This window comes from Mustela erminea, chromosome 9 (assembly GCF_009829155.1).
Source record: "Mustela erminea isolate mMusErm1 chromosome 9, mMusErm1.Pri, whole genome shotgun sequence".
NCBI lineage: Eukaryota > Metazoa > Chordata > Mammalia > Carnivora > Mustelidae > Mustela > Mustela erminea.
The window spans coordinates 70,365,888-70,382,642 of NC_045622.1; the positions used below are offsets into that span (position 1 = coordinate 70,365,888).

Sequence of the window (16,755 nt, forward strand, 5' to 3'; positions counted from 1 at the left end):
GTACCTTCTCTGCAGCCAAAAGAAAGCCTTACAAAAGAAATCCCTTCTTGCTGTCTAGAAGACAGTAGATACTCTGACAGTATCTGCCTGGTCATGTCTGGGTGGGAAGCCCCTGTATAACTTATATCAAAGTGACAGGGAAAGAGGGAGGCAGGCAGCAAGCTCTGGAACTCTTCCTTAGGCTACTTCCAAGCTGGCTTTTGATCTTGTCCTCTTTTTTCTTCTTAGCACTGAGTTTTCTCTATTATTTTTCAAAAATACAGATTCAAAAGCAGTGTAGGAAATAATATCAGAGGGATACTCTATTGATTATACAGTATTTGATATGTATAGATGCCAAGCCAGTAGGATATGAATGAATATACAGCTTTGCTTGATATAATAATACTTTCTTTCTTTTCTTTTCTTTCTTCCTTTCTTTCTTTCTTTCAAGTTGAGTTTCCCATCTTAGGTTTGAACATAACATTTAGTATTAAATCTAACCCAGAAAATTAAAGCGTGTTTCAGTCTGAGGTAGCCTGTCTCCCTTTTTTTCTTTTTTCTTTTTTTTTTTTTTTTGTGTGTGATTCAGCAGATAGCTGGCAGCCCTTCAGTAGCTAATATTCCTGGAGAGGGACTCCAGTGATATGAGAGAGAAATCAAGCATGAAATTAGAGAGATGAGGACTAGACCCCTATAGAAGAAAAGGGCTTGGTTTTCAAAAGAGCCATAAAAGCTATCTTCTCCCAAGTGGTAAGAATATCCCACAAAAACAACAAAGAGCTTTACTGGATGTTAAATATGAAAGGGATACTATAGACATTCATGGGGCAACAAGCAACCAGTCAGGCCCAGGCACTGGGCCCTACCTCATCCAGAGAAAACAAAATTCAGAAACCTGAATCAGACAGTTAGAAATCGTGGGTACTAACTCTGACTCCAGGAATATTGTGCATCTTTGTTCTCTCTGAACCTCCAGTGTTTTGCCTATATAAGCAGAATTATATTTATCAACTTTGCAGGGTTGTTTTATGGACAAATGAGATCTTTTTAAAAATGTTACGTGTTTATAGACATTATACAGCACTATATAAAAAAGGAGAAAGAGAGTCAGGGAAAAGGATGGTTCTGAAGATGGTTCCTTGTAAAGAATTTGCCTCAATATACAGCATTAAACAACCTAAGTCATTAGGGGCATTGGCTTAAGGCTTGCCGCCTTGTATGAAAGAAAAGGAGCAAAAATGAGCCTTCTTACGAAAGAGTAGAAGGGAAAGGTCACATTTTAGTGTTTAGGTCGAATGTTTGCCACTTTTAAGAAAAAAAAAAAAAAAGCCTAGAATATGACTGAACAATCCAGTCCCCCACCCAATGAAGCACCAATGGAAGCATTCATACCTCAATCTGTTTGTGGTTGTAAGAGTGGCCACCACCATGTTCAAAGGTGTCCAAACTCCTGCCAAAACGGTCACTTAGGCCCTTTAGCCTTGGGTTAATTTGTGGGTGGGAGACATGACCCTTCTGTTTAGTAGCATATTCAGAAAAAAAAAAAAAGACAAAACATACTGTCAGAACTCATGAAACAGAACATATGTTTCTAAATCCAGGGTACTGACCACACCAAAGAATAGAAAATAGAAGGCTGAGGGCCCAGACACGTCTTTCACAGAAACTTGGTTATAGGATCAAGCAATGGTACTGGTTTCATACTTCTGCCTCTCACTCGAGAAGACACTCTAGCATAGCAATACGGAGAAGGAGACACGGATTAGGTTTATTATGAGGGAGGTTTCTTTTAGATTTCTTTTAGATTTTTCCAATTGCAGTGAGTTCCAGTGTTAGCAGTGGGGAAGGTGAAGTTTTGGAAGAGAGGCAGGATTGCTGCTCCTGTTAGGCAAAATGTCTAGCTCTGCTCGGCAGTCTATAGTGGGTAACATTGTCCCAGCTTTCTGGATGAGGCTTATAACAAAAACTCAGAGTATTGCAAAAATTATTTATTTGCAGACCCACTTGAAAAGACTCACAATGATGTTTTTTCATGGTAAAATATTTGCACATTTCTTATATTCAAGCCGTAGAGGGAATAGCAAAGAAGAAGAAGAAAAAAAAAATGCCTAGCCAGATGCTATTCCCTTGTAAGAAAACTCAAAAATAATCACAGTAAATTATAAGAATAAAAGACTATCTTTAAACTTCCCACTGTGTTGAAATTCAAGTTCTTCACTATCACATATTTTCTAACTGTTTGAATACTGAAGGTTTAACCATTATTTTAATGATATTATCTTTCTGTTTTTGTTAAAATACATATTCATATTAAAAGTCAATTTCCCATTAAAATGGCAGTGCTAGAAGGATATAAAGATCACCTGGTCCTATTATAAACCTCTCACTTTATCATGAAGAAGATAAGGTGCAAATGATTCTTTTACCCAGCCTCCAAAACATTTTCTCCCCCATTTTCACTGCATAAGTACAGAACCCTAATCCAGAATGTGGTGGGATGCCATGCTTGGACTTCTGGCATGGCATGAAGCTGACGATGAGAATGAGGGTACATATATTCCAGAACAATATATTGACATTTTACCAAGCAGTTAAGGTAATTTGGTGATTACAACTCCTAGTCTATAAGCTGCAAGAAGGAAAATGCCCAACATTGTTTTCTATTTTGATGTTTACATGTAAAAGTTCATCTGAACATAAAGGAAAAGAGATAAGGAAAAAGCGATCACATCCAATAGTAGCAGCCAGCAATAAAAATGTAAAACCAATAACTCACCCGACAGAAAATATAGAGTATTAAGTCATACTACCATTTTTCCCTTAAAAATACTGAAATTGGCAGTTTTTTCTTCTATTTTCAGTATGGTAAGTACACAAGGTGTTAATCCTTCTAGGCTACGCTTAAAAATTATTTAACATTCAGGCCATTATTTAGCATACAGCTGGTTAGCAGTTTTCCACTAAAGAACTGGCTGGTATCCCACATTTTTTTCTTCTGGCACTTACCTGGAGCTGTAAAGGGCTGAGTCCAGAAGTAGCAGCAGCTGCCATTGTTGATGAAATGAACTGTACAGGGTAGTTATCACCTGTCGGAAAGAACAATGCATACAGGTTTAGACAATGCACAGGGAATCGCAGCAGACAAGTACAAACATGGTCCTTGGATTGCCTGAGCTTTACAACATTGCTCTAAGCCCAAACATCTGCAGAAACAAAAGGCTTAGTTGGGCATAGACTTGCAGTGCTGCCTTGGAACTTTTTGTTAACAGATAGCTGGTAGGCAAACTGGCAAAACATGAATGTGATGTTAAAAAAATTAAATGTGCAATTCAAGCATGTTCACTCCATTACAAATCTTGTAATACATCATTTTTTTAAGAGTAAAAAAAATATCTTAAAGCCAGGCTGACACTCAGTTCACTGAGAAAGTATTAAGGTTTTTATGTTGGAACAACAAAAAAGTTTTGGCTTGGTAGGCAAAGCAGAGTATTAGAGTCCAAAAAGATTATGAGCTATTGACTGTCCATAACCCTAAACTTTCTTTTATAAAAAACAAAGAAAAAATTTTAAAAATGCAACCTCTTCAATTTGATAGGGGTGAGAAGGGAGCTAATCTTATCTGCCAACATTCTGTGAAATGCCTGATATCTCCGCCAGAGTGGAAACCATGGTTTTCTGGATTAACTTCTGATGGAACCTAGTAGAGAATCGGGCACACGAGGTGCTTCCCACTTACTCTTTGAATGATTTGGTTCAACAGTCACACATATTACACGGGGTATCTGCTGCATTAAGTGTTTGATAGAGACTGAGCATGCTTCAGCAGAGATTGATGCTGTATCCTAACGTCTGTCTCCATCCCACGACGAAAAATGGGAACAGAGAACCTTCTGTGACCCAAGAACACAGGCCGCGTGCGGCGACATGAAGATCCAAGAGAAAGTCATGAGGAACGTATTGTGATAGTGGTGATGGAAATCAAAATTAATACTCGTGGATAAATTACACAATACCAGTGATTTAATGGAGTATCACTTTGGCTGCAGCTACTTATTTAAAGTCGGTGTTATGTACTATCTCTAGGCTATATTTTAATAGGCTGTTCCTCCACACATTTTTGACATTTATAATAATCATGCTGTTTTGCATGAACTTTTCCACACTGAAAGCTGAATGTAATAATGAAGAGACAGTGTAGAAAGAATCACAGCAATAAAGGTAGTCAATTGGAAAGCAGTAAAATCTCTCTTTTTTTTTTTTCTGTGTGGACACTAATACCTGGAGCCTCCATGGTGCCCCCCAGTTCCTTGGAGCTCATCGGGCTTGCCACACCAAGGGCGCCTCAGCTGGCCCAATGTAAATGTTAAGTTGCTTTCACTTTTAACAAATTGTTAGCTTCTAATCGACACAGTCTCTTTGCATCATATCCATAATACCTCATCAGACCATTGAGCACAGTGTGTGCTTGTACACAGTCCAGTAACAATTGGCTTCTGATTGCATACGGAGCACTGCGACAATGCATTCACTAACACTAGATTGTGCTGGTCTCCTATGGAGTAATGTTCAAAATATCTGATCTTGTTTTTCCCCTTCCATGAGGTTGATTTCGGTTTGCAGGGCTACATGAGCTTTTTAAAAAGGATAACTAGGCCAAATTATTTTTTATAGTAAATGACTGTCGCTTTATGCTTAAATAATCCGGCTGCTCTTCTTGATATTTAAACTAAATTATCTGAAGAAAGAATACCCCAATCCAAGTCAAATAGTATGTCTTTGGTTGATATCTTATCAGGTTAAAAAAAATCACAAAACGATACTGAATTAATGATGCTTCAAAAATAGGGGAAAAAAATCACCATTCCAACCATCAACATGGACTGCCTCCCGGAACATTTTAGAGCTGTTCTTTCTTTAAATATCATGCATTATTCATACTAACTCTAAACCACAACCCCCCTCCCTGTAAGTTTAATACCAGTTGCTTTATTTGTACTAAAACATTTTTCATGTCAAACATATTTAAAAAAATCAAACTCTAAAAGAATTCCCTGGGGCACTCCTTTTTTCATAGCTGTCATGCTTCTATGCTATGAAATGGCTGATTTTTTTTTTTTATAGTTTTTGGCTTGCCAGTTAATTTATTACTATCTCTACCACACCCGGTAGTACTCTCCAGCTCACCTGCTGGCTACAAACAGCTTTCTTTCCACTGCTGACATGCATATTTTTTAAATGTTCTTAACCTTTCTGCTGGTTAGAATCTGTGTATCGGAATACAATCTTTTGAAAGCTGTTTCTTCAGAACATATCACTGAATCAATACTCAAAGTAAAAATGAATACATTAGAGCAACAGCGTATATTACAGAGAATGATTAGAAGAAAGGGATAAGGGAAAGGCAGGGGAGGAAGAGAAGAGTGAAGAAAAGAACGGGGTTAAAAGTAGCACAGAAGAATGTTAAGAGGGAGGCGGATTTCAGGTATTGCGAGTTTTAATTTTTTAATAACAAAGTTATGTGCTTCACCCCCCCCCTTTAATTTTCTCTTTGTAAGAGTTGGTCAAGTACACGTTCTCAGTGGCTGACTTGGCAAGAAATCAGTCAACATGTTGTAGCAATTTTTTTCAAATTTGTCTCTGGATTTGAAATGCTTGCGTGAGGATCCATTCTTTCTAAATTTGTACAAAGGAAGATGAAGCCTGTTGAAACAGGTTGGCTTTAGGCACTACTGTAATCTGGCCCTTGCTACTTCTAGTGTAAAAAGACAACCTCCAAAAGCCACTTTGGGAAATAATGCCCATTCTGTAAATTCGTCTTTCCAGCCTTCTAGATTTTCCAACAGACTATTTTTAACTGAAGATTACAAAACAAATACAAAACAGGTTTTAAAACCTATGGAAAATTTGCCTGACATTAGTTTCACTTATCACAATAGGTAACATTCCTTTGGAACCGAAACAGCTCTACAGCAAGAGTCTCTGAATGAGAAAAGTAATTTTTCCTCATTTTCAAGAAAAGTGAAAAGTAGTCAGAACTTAGTAAAACTTAAACACAGGAAAAGGAGGAACTTGTACTAAGAACCTAGGACCCATTAGACTCAGGCTACCTCCTGCCGGAATACTCCTAGTGTCTGTAGTTCAAATATCAATTTCATTTTTATTAAAAAGTAAAAAAACTCATGGCTAAAAATATGTCCATTTCCTTTGATTCTTCAGAAAGACAAGGGACTGGATTGTAATCTCCTGGGATATTAACTTCAGAATTAACCTACTGAGGAAATCATTTAGAGAGGCTGGAAGGAGTAGAGAAATAAAAATTCATTAACCTAGGAAACAGGATTCAATGACTTTTCAGTAACTGGTTCAAAATCTCACACTTCATTTTCTACCCTCTAAAATGGAATCAAAATACACTACATATCCCTAACTATCTCACAGATTATTGTGTGGTGGCATCACAGGATAATGGTAAATTATCTGAGTTGCCAAACAACTTATGGGTAGACCCCACTTTTATAAGTTATCCTCATTCTTCCTACAATATGGAAATATTTCATTCACAACCACCAGTACAGACTCGGACTGCCACTTTGCTTCTTGCCTGGACGTCTGTATCAAGAATAGCAAAATGTTACAATCCCTCTATATCCTGAAACAATGTTGTAATCAATCTGAATTTATCTTTATGAGGCATCACACTGCAGAAAAAGTTAGCAGGTAATGAATGACACATTTAGAATCCTAAAAATAAAATTCAACTTTCAATTTGTTCTGGGGACAATTGGACAAATAAACAAAACAAAACAAAACCCTGGCAGGGTGCCTGAGTGGCTCAGTGGGTTAAAGCCTCTGTCTTCGGCTCTGGATATGATCCCAGGGTCCTGGGATCGAGCCCCACATCAGGCTCTGCCATGCAGAGAGCCTGCTTCCTCCTCTCTCTTTGCCTGCCTCTCTGACTACTTGTGATCTCTGTCTGTCAAATAAATAAATAAAATCTAAAAAACAAATAAACAAACAAACAAACAAAAAAACCCCGGCAAGGATTAAAGTATATATTGCTGAGATCACCATGCTGTTACTTCTCTTGCTAAATTTCTCCTCTGGGGACGGCCAGGTGGCTCAGTCAGTTAAGTGTCAGCCTTCAGCTGAGGTCATGATCCCGGAGTCCTGGGATTGAGTCCTGCCTTGGGCTCCTTGCTGAGCAGGGAGTCTACTTCTCCCTCTGCCTACTGCTCTCCCTGTTTGTGTTCTCTCTCTCTCTGACAAATAATAAAATATTTAAGAAATAAAAATAAATAAATAAATTTCTCTATTCATCCAGGAACAGATCAATGATGAGAAAAGTCTTGATCCCAGGGCATTCTCTAAGAGCATTTGCATTGTTTTTCATACCTTTAAAGAAGATAAGAATCAAGGATCAATCTTAATTTCTTCATTTATTTCATAGATACATCCAGACTGTTGCCCAATCATATGGAAATCCATGGTATTTGTCAAAAAAGCAACTAAATAAGTGAATGTGGATAAACTGATATAAATCCATCCATTACAGGGCACCTGGATGGCACGGTCTGTTAAGTGTCTGACTCTTGATTTCCGCTCAGGTCATGATCTCAGGATCATGAAATAGAGCCCCATGTTGGGTTCTGTGCTCAGTACAGGGTCTGCTTAGGATTCTCTCTCTCCCTCCTGCGGCCCACTCATGCTGTCTCTCTCTCTATCTCTCTGTCAAATGAATAAATAAAACTTAAAAAAAAATCCATCCATTATAAGAAATCAAAAAACATTAACTCAAAGATCATGCCTTAACATAGCTCATCAATGATACATCTTTTGTATGTGATGGAGGACATAGTTAAAGTAATCTTGATCTCCAGAAAACTAGGTTAGTTTATGTGGCTGAGCATATTATCTTCCTGGATCTCAAAAATTACTAATCTAAAGAACCTCTGAAAAACTATCTTGATTTCAAGTAGATAAATTTAATTATTCAAGTATTCCAGTAACAGTGGTTACAAACCTCAGCTTTATATATTCTGGAAGATGTAGAAATAGCTAGCATTACAAGAAGAATCCACCTTGGATGAATCCATACATATAAATTACATATTTTCCACAGCAATAAAGAGCTAGATTTTTTTAATATCATACACACTTAAACCATGTCCACAAGGGTATAAAATATCAAATCAGAGAACTTCAGTCTGAATTCTATCTCCACTAATTTCTAGATGGGAAAGCTTACAAAATTTAATCAACTTCTTTGATTATTCATATCTTTTTTCTTTTAACAAAATAGATATAATGTCACCTAACTCTTAGAGCTGTAAAGAATATTAAATAAGAATATATATGTACATATATATATTTATATACACATATGAACACATATGCACTCACCCAACATATAGATGCAAATAAATGCTACTCAGTGAATGCTAACTGAAACAAAGTAATTCAAAAGAACCACTGAGTAACCATTTATACCAAAAAGATTATACAATCTAGAAGAAATGGACAAATTTCTTAAAACACATAAATTACCTAAACTGGCTCAAGAAGAAATAGAAAATTCCAATAGACCTATAACAAGTAAAGAGATTGGATCAGCAAACAAACTTCTCAACAAAGAAAGGTCCTGGAGCAGATGGTTTTGCCAATAAGTTCTCCTGAATACTTAAAACAAATTAACACTAGGGGCACTTGGGTGGCTCAGTCAGTTAAACATCTGACTCTTGATTTCAACTCAGGTCATAATCTCAGGGTTGTGAGATAGAGCCCAAGATTCTCTCCCTCCCCCATCTCTAAATAAATAAATAAATAAATAATTTTTAAAAAAAAATTAATACTAATTCTTCCCAAAACTTTCAAAAAAATTGGAGAGGAAATACTTCATAACTATAAAATAGTGAGGTCAATATTATTTTGATAGCAAAGTCAGAAAAAACCATCACAGGAAAGAAAATTATAGATCAACATCTTTTATGAATATAGATGTAAAACCCTCAACAAAGTATTAGTATATTGAATCCAACAGCATATTAAAAGGATTATTCACCATGACAAGGCAGGATTTATCCCAGGAATGCAAAGGTGGCTCAAACACACACAAAAAGATCAATGTAATACATCACATTAATAGAGCAAAGGGGAAGAAAACCACAAAATCATCTCAATTGATGCAGAAAGGGCATTTGACAAAATTCAACACCCTTTTAGGATAAAAACTCTTAGAAATTTAGGAATAGAGGGGAAGTTCCTTAATATGATATTTATGAAAAGTCCACAGTTAACATCATATTCATGGTGAAAGACTGGAATTTCGGAGATCAGGAATGGGATAATGATGCCTGCTCTCACTGAGGCTATATGACTTTATACTGGAAGTTCAAGCCAGCACTATTAGACGAGAAAGAAGAAGATAAAGGAAGGGAAGGGAAGGGAAGGGGAGGGAAGGAGAAGGAAGGGGAGGGAGACAGTAGAAGGAAGGGGAGAGAGAGAGGGACAAAGAGAGAAAAAGAGAGAAAGAAAGAAGGAGAGAGGAAGAGAGAGAAGTAAAAGAAGGGAAGGCAAAAGGAATCAAAATTGGCAAGCAAAAGGTAAAACTATCTCTATATTTGCACATCACATGATTCTCCATACAGAAAATTCCAAGGAATCCACAAGAAAGCTACTAGAGCTAATAAACAAATTTAGCAAAAGCTGGCAATCTAGTAAAATTAACACACACAAATCCTTTGTTTTTCTATATACCAGCAATGAATATTCCAAAAGAAAATTAAGAAAGCATTTCTATTTATAATAGCATCTAAAATAATTACATACTTAGGAATAAATCTAGCCAAAGAGGTGAAAGAGCTGTACACTGAAAACTACATAACATTGCTGAAAAAATTTTTGTAAGACCTAAATGAATGGAAATGTTCATCAACAGGAAGACTTAACATTGTTAAGATATCAATACTATCTAAAGCAATCAACAGATTCAGTGAAATATCTATCAAGATTCCAAAAGTCTTTATCACAAAAATGAAAAACCCAATCCTCAAACTTATATTGAATTGCAAGGGACCCCAATAGCCAAAACAATCTTGAAAAGAATAAATTTGGAAGACTTATAATTCCTGACTTTAAAATTTACTACAAAGTTTTAGTAATTAAAATAGTATGATGCTGGCATAAGAACGGATATACAGACCAAAGCAACAGAATAGAGGGCCCAGAAAAAAAGCCCTTACATATATGGTAGATTGATTTTGGGTGCAGGAGCCAGGAATATTCAATGAGGAGAGAATATCTTTTCAACAACTGGTGCTGGGAAAACTGGATATGCACATGCAAAAGAACAAATAACATATAAAAATTAACTAAATGGATCAAAGACCTAAACTTAAGTACTAACACTATAAAACTCTAAGAAGAAAACACAGGAGTAAATCTTTGTATATGGCAACAATTGCATGGATAGGATAACAAAAGCACAAGCCAAAAGAAAAAAATATAAATTGGAGTGCTTCAAAATTAAAAACTTTTGTGCATCAAAAGACACTATCGAGTAAGTGAAAAGACAACCTAAGAACAGAAGGAAATATTTGCAAATCATATATCTGATAAGGGATTAGTATCTAGAATATATAAAGAATTCTTGAAACTCAATAACAAAAAACAGCTTAATTAAAAACTGAACATAATAATAAAAAAAAACACTAAGCAAAGTACTTTCTCCAAGAAATATATACAAATTTCCAATAAGCGCATGAAAAAATGCCCCAAATGATTAATCATTAGGGAAATCATTAGGGAAATGAAAATCAAAACCACAAGGAGATACTAGTTCCCATCTACCAGGATGGCTATAATTTCTTTGAAGAAGTTGGAAAGTAACAGGTCTTGGTGAGGATGTGAAGAGACTGGAACACTTAGATTACTGGTGGGAAGATAAAAGGCAGAACCTCTGTAGAAAACAGTTTGGCCGTTTCTCTGAAAGTTACACACAGCTACCATATGACCCAACAATTCTGCTCTTACACAAATATCCTAAAGAACTGAAAGCAAGGACTCAAACGGATATTTGTATATCAATGTTCACAGCAGCACTATTCATAATAACCAAAATGTGGAAACAACCCAAGTGTCTATCAACAGATGAATGGATAAACAAACTGCCTATCCACATAATATATTATATATATTTTATATATATATATATATATATATATATGAAGAGACACACATACATATATATATAGATATTGACATACATATACAAGGGGATATTATTCAGCCATAAAAAGAATGAATTTTGGATATATATTGCAATATGGATGGACCTTGAAAACATTATACTTAGTGAAATATGCTAGACATAGAAAAACAAGTAATGTATGATCTTACTTTCACTTACATGAAATATCTAGAATAGGCAAATTCATAGAGAAAGATAGTAGAATAGAGATTATTAGGGGATAGGGAGAATTATCATTTAATGGACACAAAGTTTCCATTGTAGATGATTAAAAGTTTTGGGTATAAATAGTAGTGATGCTTACACAACATTGCAAATGTATTAATGTCACTGAATTGCACTTTTATAAGTATTTAAAATATTGGGTATTATGCTATGTATATTTCACCAGAATTTTTTTTATGAAAGAAGCACTAGGTGTACTTGTAAAAATTATTTTTGTTTTCAGGCAGAGAGATAATATATCTCAGTCCAATGCTCAGTTTTTGGACATTTCTAATAGATAAGGATGTAGTTTAATATTGTTAAATTTATAGTTTCACGGTCAGACTTTACCCCTAAACCTAGTGCCTTAGAATTTTCAAAGAACTTACATATATTGTAACAAATTTAATCTTTACACTCACACCGAGCAGTAGGCATATTTTTTAGATGACAAAAATGTGAGGCTCAGCAAGGCTAAATGACATGTTCAAGAAAGAATTACATAAAATAATCCATGTAAAATATTTAGCACAGTCTTTGGCATAGAGCAACTTATTCAGGAGACTTTAGTTATTATAATAACAAGTGGGTGGAAAGCCAGGGGCAGGCAGAGATCCTATTCCCAGAATCCCCAAGGAAGCCAAGGGGACTACTCCAGCAGCAATTTTAAAAATCCGAGCTATACTCAGTCTATGGGTCAACTGCACCATCCCTGGCACATGAAGGAGGTTATCCATTATTTTTATTTTATAGCCAATTCAATCCTGTTTTACATACACACTGCCAGCTATGAAAGAGGCTTACTCTTTCAATTTTCTTAAACATAGGTGCTTAAACACATTTTTCTTGACCCGGATTGCTGCATCTCTGTTTCATGATCTGAAAGAGCACTAAGCGACCAAACTTCTGTGGTGTATGTTCTGGGCCCTGCCTAGAATGATGTGTTTAATTAAAGAGTCAGTTAAAAAAAAAAAAAAAAGAGTTAAAACTCAATAAAGCTATGTCTACAGATATTAATCTGATAGATAGTCCCCCTGAAACTGCACAATCCCTAGGTCATATGGCTTCTCAGCAACCCACCAAAGTGGGAGTACTTGTTTGGTGTTCACTGCACACCAGGACCCTGATATGCCCAGAGCAATGTGTAAAATTATCTGAAGGGAAGAAGGAACATAGCCCTAAGTATATTTGTTCAGACTGTCCTAATCATTGATACAGAAACAGTCAACTTTGACATGAACATCACCCTCAGATAGCCCGTGCTTTCTAGAAATCAAGACAATTATTCAATCAGCTGAAGGCACAAACACTACGGGATTGTTTCAGGTTATGGGAAGGTGGAAAAGAACAGAGAGAGCCATTTATTTTGTAATTAATAAATATCAAAATTGCGATTGCTCATCCTCTTGTCCAAGGGACCAAAATATAAGGTTATACCACCACTTCACATCTTTTATATGTGACAGAACTACTCTCTTCTAAAAATTTAATCATCATTTCACATGTATTTCAAATGAAATTATCTCAGATCAGTTTGGAGCAAAAAATTTTTCCTAGTCCAGACTCCAGTCTAACACGATTGATTCTACTCCCCCAGTTCATGTGAAGGACAGAAACACCACATAGATTAAGTCACCCAAGTATGTAATTTCTCTGCAAACTGCGTAAGAATAATAATTTTAATCTTTTAAAATATGATTTGATATACTGTAAAACCTGGATCAGCCAAAATATTAAGAATTTAGAATTCTGTTTAATAAAAATCCTCTGATGTAACTTAGGGGCCACCAGAAAATAACTTATTTTATCAGCCTTGCTTGTGATTAAAAATTGTCCTACATGCCCAGATCCTTGTCATGCTTTAACCAACAGGTTTTAGCTGCCATAATCACACATAATCCTGCTATCCCTGAACACTACTGTCTGCTGCACATATGTTGTCCGACAGAGATAACACGTATGGGTACCAGTCTTCTAATCTCCATATTCTCCTTAGTTACTTACTACGGTCTCTTCAGTGCCATGTGAGAAGAATTCTTTTAGAAGTGATCCAAATTCATTAACTATATAACAATACATTTCCCCATGAAAAATGGCATTATTGTTTTAACAAAATTAGGTAACAGGTCAACTATGTCACTGTTACGTGCAGTGGAAAATAAGGCTCATCCCTGATTTTTAAATGTGAAGCGTTTTAAATTTTAGAAGCACTGAAACTGAAGAAAGGGTTTCTACAGATGAAAAAGTTTCTAAGACTGATAGAGGGATGACAACTCGGACTCAGGGTAAACAAGTAAATTGAGCTTACATCAATGTTCCAGAGGAAGTCGAGATGGAGAAATAGTTCAGAACTGCTTAGAGAGATCAGGGAAGGACTGAACCACTGCACTGACAGAAACATAGTCTCTGACAAAATATACTCCTGTCCTTAATATGGGCGCCAATTTTATAGGGAATATACCTTGCTCTAAAAATCCGGCTCTAGAAAAATCAAAATCTGACACACTAAACAATAAAATTTTGCTTTATTCAGATATCCCAAAATCTTTGGTAAAACCAGTCCTGACTAATTTGCATCTGAAGAATTTTCAAAGTCAGTCCTTAAAATGAACCAATTCCTTAATATCTCTATTTCTTGTAACCTGTGAGTTCTGACAGGCATCCTACCTTTTCTCACAAGAAAGGTGGACATCTAGCAAATGCAAAAGAGTAATTGATAGCAATAAGCAATTAAAATGATGTTAAAATTCACTAGGTTTGTTTTTATGCTACTTAGTAAGCTTCCTTACTGAGGATTTCAGTAAAGTGATTTAGATTTTATTATTACTTTAAGCACATTAAAAGGCCTTTGTTCACTTTATAAACCCTCTACACGAACCCACTGCACTCAGATTTGTTGTACTCGGATTTGGTGGTTAATATAATCAGGTTAATATGTTAAAAAGAACTTGACACGGAAATTATTAATGAGTAGAACAAGGTCACTACTTCTGAGCTGAGGTCACTTACAAAGAATGCACAAATGAAATTAAGGTTGACTTTATTTACTTGACTATCTTCTTACATTGGATTCCTTTGGCAACATATCTTTAAACATTTAAAGCCCTGTTTACAAGGAGGCTCTGAAAGAAACTTCAAACCATTATGTCCCTAATTGAATTCCCCAGGAGTCCAGTAAACTCAGAGGAATAAAGAAAAATCATAACATTTGCTAAATCATCTCAAAACATATTTCACTGCAAGGTTATGTGACCTGTTTCTGAGGTTCAAAGATGAATGAGAAAAATACTACTGAATGCTTCATTATTTACACTCAAATCAAAAGGTAGCTTACCTATTAGCAGCGAGCTAATTAAATCAGTCCTGTTTTAACTTTTCTTCCAGGAGAAACCAGACAACAAACAACAGTAACATTTGATAGTTTGTGTGACTACTGTCCCAGGGCACGAAAGCTCCCAGGAGGAGGAGGAAGGGTCTTTAACCAAAGACAATTATTGACAGTGAAGGTATGAGAGAGAGCTGACAAAAACCTGTCGTCCCCAGGGAAAGTAGCATTCTATCTGTGAATTCAGAACAAACCAAGTGAAAAAAGAGAATACAAAAGTTTTTAGCAACCAATGAGTTTCTGAATGTGCCCCCTTCCCAATTAACGTCCCAATTCGAATTTTATGTGAAAATCAGCTTTTATGATCTTTTTATTCATAGTTCCTTTGTATGCTCCTGTGTTTGTTGTGACTACTAAGCAAAAACATGGGGATCTGAGCATTTCCAAAAGAATGTTAAATTCCTTCTACTTACCTGGTTTGTATGTTATTCCAGGGGGGAAGAGGAAGCCCTGCTGGGCGGCAGCAGCTGCTGCCAGGGTCCGCTGGTCATGTGGAAAAATTGGGATCATGAGCGGAGGCATGTGACCCTGAACCTGCTAAACAGAAGAGAGCCTATGATCAGACAGAGAGCAAATGTGTGCCAAGAAGTATTTGTTTTTCACTCCTGCCGCTGTGCTGGTACCCAAACAGCCACCCACTTCCGACCTCATTCCAGATCTGCTCCCTGAGAAAACGGGTGAAAGTTACCAAGTCCCTGTTCTTAGATCACATTAGCACTCCAAGGACATAACCTCATTGCGAATTTGCCTCATCCCTGCTTCCACCAAATCCTGGTGAATGCTTTTCTTTTCTCTTGACTGTGTTCTTTTTTCCTTTTTTTTTTTTTAAAAAAAAAAAAAACAAAACAACCGGAAGAAATAAGTTTGCTTCGTACACGGTGCAATATTGAAAGGTTTTGCCCTTTCACCTGCTTTGCATACTGCCTTTTATTTGGGAAACAAGATTTAGTATCCTTGGTCAGAAAATAATGTCTAATTGTTATATATTCCCAAAGCGGCATCTCCCCAGTTTAGGTGTCTTATTTCAAAGCCTTGCCGCATTATGTTAAACATATAGCTCCTCAGATTTAGGGCTACTACATCTTGGCTCCCAATTAAACTAATATTCTTTGCCATACACACCTCGATGTAACATATAAATTGCTTGTCTGGCTTAGCGGTTTTACAGCTTTATGTACTACCATGTGGCTCAGTAATTACGGAGTTGTATTCAGAGAGCATTTCATAATAAATCCTACTATATCAAATTTCATTTGACCTCAATAAATGTATCAAAGAGCACAGAAATGCAAAATAGAAAATCTTCACTCTATATCAGTATTTGTATTCTAGATAAAGAAAATAAGAGCTATGACAAAATCATGCCTGTGAAATCACATTTTAATTCCCTAGCTTTCCCTTTTTCACTCAATGCATGCTACCCTGATTCCAGGAGAGCATCACAGGGAGGTTTTGTCCTGGCTTTTAGTGCATGATTTTATAGGCTGAACTACAGGACTTTTGTTCTTTAAAGATCAAAACTAGGATGTCCTCACAGAAGTGATATTTAAGTTCAAACTGGGTCTTCGGGCTCTTTGCTCATATTAAAAACAAAAAACAAAAAACAAAAACAAAAACAAAAAAAAACTGCCTTATATCCTGTTTAAGATATAAACATTTACCAATAATTCTACCAACCCCAAACCCTTCCCCCATTTAAATTCTTAAAATTTCTCTTTAGGCAAAATTCCGTATACTGGCCGATGACCCTGTTTAAATAGCGCCAACTTGCCTTGTCCTGTCCCTGTTCCCTCCACAGCCAGGGACATGGTGCAAAAATGCTTCTGTGTAGGTCTAAGAGGTTTCATTTACCAACAGTTTTTCTCTAGGGAAAGCCCTAAGATGTGGGTTAATAAAGGGCAAGCAAAAAATAAACACTTTACAGTATTTTTCTGAATTC

General features: G+C 36.2%; 1 protein-coding gene across 21 annotated transcripts in view; it reads right to left on the bottom strand.

The window, feature by feature from the left end:
* The window catches only part of SOX6 (SRY-box transcription factor 6), a 607,305-nt gene that overhangs the window by 111,759 nt on the left and 478,791 nt on the right, over positions 1–16,755 (bottom strand). For 16 of the 21 annotated variants that reach the window (XM_032360334.1, XM_032360352.1, XM_032360348.1 and 13 more), the window contains 3 exons: positions 15,230–15,353; positions 2,989–3,068; positions 1,375–1,497 (listed from right to left, as the gene is read on the bottom strand). In XM_032360334.1, coding sequence (XP_032216225.1) covers positions 1,375–1,497; positions 2,989–3,068; positions 15,230–15,353 — 327 coding nt within the window. The remainder of the gene's footprint in view (positions 1–1,374; positions 1,498–2,988; positions 3,069–15,229; positions 15,354–16,755) is intronic. The other 5 variants (XM_032360340.1, XM_032360338.1, XM_032360356.1 and 2 more) reach the window with 3 other exon arrangements.